We start from the raw sequence: 5,410 nt of genomic DNA on the forward strand, positions 1-5,410 counted from the left end.
TTATACTAATTACAACAAAGTTGATGAGAGTTGATTTGAAAGATTAGTTCCCCTTCAACTACCAATTTCTTATGTTGGAGTAGTTATTACTTTAGTTGTTAGAAGCTCTAATTCACCCACCTTTGACTAAATAAAAAAAAATCGAAATCTGAATTTGATTTTTGAAGAGTTGGGTAACTCGTAGAGTTTTTAATTTATTTTCACTAGTGTAAAGCCATAGACTAATGAGTTGGAAGCCAATGTAAATCCCATAGCCTACCTGAAAACTGCGTTTGAATAACACAAGAAAAGTCAACACTAGAGAATTTTGGACATCTCCATTGATCTAATTTTCCATTTGACCATTAATTTTAGAGATTAAAAAACCAAATCCCTACCACTGGAAGACAAAGGATTTTCTCTAACTTCTACAATGCACTCAACAGAAAAGATACACCACAGACTATTCTCTACTATTCCCAGTTTCAAAGATCCAAAACAAGAGCCGTTAGGCTAAAGAAACAAAAAAACTTTTTACATATTTCTGCCAACCTAGTTGTTTCTCATTGCAATCTGATTCGATCAAGACTCTCTGAGACTGTCTTCATCCGAGGACGAATTTCTGGGTCGAGTTCTGTGCAATTGAGGGCAATGTGGAAGGCTGCAACAACTTGTTTCTTTGCATGAGCCTCGTGAAGAAGTGCAGGGTCTATAATCTCAGACAACGGCTTTTCCTCTTTAAAAGCCTTCCTGATCACACTCTCCAGTCCCTTGTCATCATTCTCAGGGCCCTCATCCGGAAGCTTACCAGTCAGAATCTCTAAAAGCACAACGCCAAAAGAGTACACATCGCATTTTTGAGTGAACTTGCTGCCTGGTATCCGAGCCTCAGGCGCCATGTAAACGGTTGAGGGAGCCGTGATTTTCAAGCCAGCAGTGACAAAGGAAGAGTTTGTGTTATGCTTTTTGGATGCTGATGAAGTGAACTTGGAGGAACCCGATACAAGACGCGTGAGTCCAAATCCAGATATGCAAGGTTGCAAATCATCATCAAGGAGGATTTTTGTTGACTTAATGTTGCCATGAACATATTTCCGAGGGCTGTACTCATGTATGTACATTAAGCCTCTAGCACTTCCTTGAGCAATTTTTAACCTTGCTGACCATGATAATGGCGGTAAAGAACTGGAAGGACCCCCTGCTTATCATGAAAATAAGTAATCTTCATATTCATAGAGAAACAAATAAACACAAGGAGTGATGTATGTTTCAAAAATCGTTCAGATAGTATTTTCGCTTCAATATTATGATTTATGCTAGCAAATATTTTTTCTCTCATAGATTTCTGAAGCAAAAATAGCATACAGTAAGACTTGTGAAAGAAGTTCCGGGGGTCCACTTGCATGATTATGTAGCAAGTGAAATGTGTTTGAATGGAAAACCATGCACATGTCACTACGTCAGTCACCATTAGCACTATGTTTGGTTGGAAGGAGAGGTTGAATCCTTTTGTTTGGCAAGAGAGAGAGGAGAGATGGAGGGAGAAGGTCTCAGCTTAAAAATTCAATCCCTCCAAGATCCAAGAAAAAGACAAAAAAATAATAATATGTAAATGTCATATATCCTTTTAAAAAAATAATAAATATTTATATTAAAAGATAAAATAGTAATTTTAATAATTAATTTCCTCTCCACCATCAAAACAACATAAAGGAGAACAACTATTCTCTCTGTCCTTCCTAAACTCCGGAGCCATCCTACTCTCTCCCATTCATACCAAACATAGCCTAAAGATATTTGAGTCTTTCATAGATACAAAATGAGAAATCACGGATCCACAGAACCAACTTCTCATGGAGGACGTTGAAACCAACCATGAAAAGTCACCCTTTGAGGGATCAACTGTCAGAAAATATTCATTTACGACAGGAAAAAACCAAAGGAAATATGGCCCAGCACAGCATTAATCGAAATATTAATAAAAACTAGTACGGACAAAACACTGAGATTGTCAGACCAAATGAAAGATAACCCAAAAGAAGCAAAAAAAAAAAAGAAACAGGTATGCATTTCGATTATCAACCCGGAAGAAAAATAAGGATAACAGAATCGAAATGGAAATGCAACTAAAATATTATATTCCTTTTGTAAAAAGAAAGATACAAGGACATTGACTCGTTCAAATTTTGAAGAAAAATTATGGAAAAAAAGTCAACTCAAAAGCCATGTAGCATGACAAGGGGATGATTATGTTGGGATTTAACTACTTTTGGACCCATCAAAATCATGGATTACAATCTTATCATAAATGACGGTATAGAAATATTTAGAATGGCCACTGATAAAATTTAATGACTTTTCAACTTAGACAACTTACATAACTCTTAACTACAAAACAAATATAGTTTGTCACAACAGCTATTCCAAAAGAAGATGGAATCTCATGGGAGTTTATTGGTTATTATTTATTCACAAGCTATAATCTGTATCAAAGTATCAACTTCAAAAGTAAACATAATATAGCAATTCATTAGTACTGCTCTGTGCTTTTTAACTTTTGGGGCTATTACTATGTCTTAATCTACAGTCTCTAAACTTGGATCTTTGTAATAAGGTTAAAAATCTTTTTCAAATAAAACATGCTCTAAGGTGAAATCTGGCTTTAATTATGAGGGCACAAAAAGTATAACTGTACTGACCTAATAAAAACAACAGTAATAAATTACATTGGCTGTGATCTATATTCAGCTGCCTTTCTCTTTCACATGCATGCTACTGTTTTGAAAATTGTAGCTATACAATTTTCATTTTTCTTTCATTGTAATCTTTCATCAGAGTATAATACAAAGAAAGTAAACAAAACAAAAGTAAATTTCTCGGGATGTGAAAAGTTGTTGATATGGATTTAGATACTGATAAATATAATAGGAGGTGCTGGGTAGTACTGTCGGACACTATATTTTCAAATCTCATAAGGGATCTCTGAATATTTTTCACTGATTTAATTATTTAAATTTCAATAAATAGCAGACATTCTCATAGAATGGTGACAGAAAAATATTAAACGTCTATAAAAGAAAAAGGGTTGAAATATATTTTTACTCATATGATTGAAACAATTTTAGCCTCACAAAATGGTGACATTATTATACGTTTATAACATCCATGTGCACATTGGAACCAAACCAAAAACAAGTCAGAGATTCATATAAATGCAAAAATTCAGTCATGTAGCAATATTCAATTCAGATTTTCTAATTTAAAATCGCAAATAAATAAAATAAAATAAACTAAATGAATATTTTAATATTTGAAATAAATGAAAGGGCATAGAAGTGTTACCGTGGAGCGCAGTGTAGAGACTACCATTGCGGATGAAATCAGTAACCAATAGTTTTTCATCGTTAGCGTAGTAATAAGCTCTGAGCGGTACGATATTCGGATGGTGGACCCGCCCGATAGCATCGATCTCGTACTCAAAATCCTTGAACCTCCACGTGGCGTCCTCGCATTCGCTTAGCCTCCTAACGGCTACAACTGTTGCGGCCACGCCTGATCCCCCACCCCGAGCCACCACTCTGTACACGATTCCACTTCTGCTCTTCCCCACCACGTAAGCCGATGCCCTTAGCAAATCCTCCAAGTCTAAACTGAACCCTTCGTCCATCACTACGAATTTACCTTTTTGCCCCTCTTCTTCCACTACCACTTCAGTCTCCGCCTTTTCTTTTCCCATTTTGCCCTCGCTCCCAGTCTCCGCTGCTGATTTCCGCCGGAAAATCCAGACCGTCACGAAGACCGCCCCGATCACCAACGAAATACCCGATACGATCGGTACGGTCACCGACATGCCTCCCTCTTTTCCTCTCCCGTCGCCGGAGATCAAATCGGGGTTTTCGTTCAGAGGCTTCTGAGGGTTCTGATCCCCATCCGATGTGCTCTTAGAGAGATTAGGATTTTGAGCTTCGGGGCATTGAGTTTCTAATGGGAATCCGCAGAGGCTCGGATTTCCGGAGAAGGCGGTGGGTCCCTGGTTAAGTAGTGACCCGACCTGAGGGATTTTCCCAGTGAGGTTGTTGTGCCGGAGATCTAAGCTGACCGGGACCGGAATTCTTCCGTACGACGAAGGAATCCCGCCGGTGAATCGGTTATAGGAGAGGTTCAGGGTTCCAACGAGGGATTGGAGTTGGCCAAGGGATTCGGGGAGGGAGCCATTGAGGAAGTTGGAGGAGAAGTCGAGGTGCCTGAGGAATTTCAGTGCTGAGATTTGAGGCGGGATTGGGCCGGAGAGGGAGTTGTGAGAGAGGTCGAGGATGACTAGGCTGGTGGCGTTGAAGAGGTGAAGCGAAATGGGACGAGAGAAGTTGTTGTGAGCGAGACTGAGTCGCTTGAGCGAGTCGAGGTGGCCGAGTTCAGACGGAATGTAGCCAGTGAAGCCCTTGTTAGGAAGATAAACATCAATGACTCGGCCGCGCGTGCAGGCCACGCCCCGCCAGCTGCAAGGATTGGGATCGGAGTCGGACCAGGACCCGAGAATGCCAGTTGGGTCGGTGTCGATGGCGGCTTTGAGTGCGAGGAGTGAGAGTCCATCGGAGTTGAGTCCGTACGAGATTGAAACAAAAAAGAAGAAAAACGAAAGGAATTGAAGTGAAGAAACCATTTTTTGAGCTAGATTTTTTGAGAATGACACTCAGTGTTGAGTCATTTAAGCTCAGGTTCTCAGTTCTCTCTCTGCAACGAGAAGTTGCTCAGAGGAAAAAAATACAGACTAGTCTGAGGAAGAAGAAGAGGTTTTGTTTTGAGTTTGAAGTGGAACAATTATTTCTCTCGGGGTGGCGAGTAGCAACGTGTCTTTTCTAATTTGAATTCTTTAGACACTATTATTTTAACTACTTTACCCTTCGTCTCCTCTCAATTTGGAATTGTCCAAAAAACAAAGGGTAATTTATTAATGTCGAGACAACATTTTATTTTAAGGTATGAATTGGAATCGAATTTAACTGGAACAGTAATATTATGGGAACACAAAATATTAAGAGTACGGCAATTTTTCTATATATATTTTTTACATTATTAAAATATTAAAAAATAAAAAAAATATTTAAAAAAACGCTTAAAAATCTATAAATATAGAAAATAAAATAAAAAATATAAAAAAATCATTTTTATAGAATTGTTTAAATGAGCTATTAGGAGGTAATTTTAATAATTTTCTCTATAATTATAACTGATTTAGAGGAATTCTAACATAATGACTTCATATTTGTTTAAGAAGGAATGTAATATTTTAAAAAGCTAATAATTTAGTGCATATTTTATCTGCACATTTCATTACTCATTTAATAGTCATGATAAATTGAATTTTGATATGTTTTTTTTATACATTAGAGATTTTTATCTTTTTTCTTTTCCATGTATACTCACATATCCA

The 5,410-nt window shown here is 37.6% G+C and overlaps 1 protein-coding gene across 1 annotated transcript; it reads right to left on the reverse strand.

The window, feature by feature from the left end:
* Nucleotides 1–291: 291 nt before the first annotated feature.
* LOC133831368 (receptor protein kinase-like protein ZAR1) lies at nt 292–4,876 on the reverse strand. The gene is made up of 2 exons (XM_062261631.1): nt 3,322–4,876; nt 292–1,177 (listed from the first exon to the last, which is right to left on the reverse strand). Exons 1-2 carry the CDS (start codon nt 4,637–4,639, stop codon nt 543–545), a joined length of 1,953 nt encoding a protein of 650 aa, XP_062117615.1. The 5' UTR covers nt 4,640–4,876; the 3' UTR covers nt 292–542.
* Between the last annotated feature and the right edge of the window lie 534 nt (nt 4,877–5,410).

The sequence above is a fragment of the Humulus lupulus genome, chromosome 4 (genome assembly GCF_963169125.1).
Source record: "Humulus lupulus chromosome 4, drHumLupu1.1, whole genome shotgun sequence".
Taxonomy (NCBI): Eukaryota; Viridiplantae; Streptophyta; class Magnoliopsida; order Rosales; family Cannabaceae; genus Humulus; species Humulus lupulus.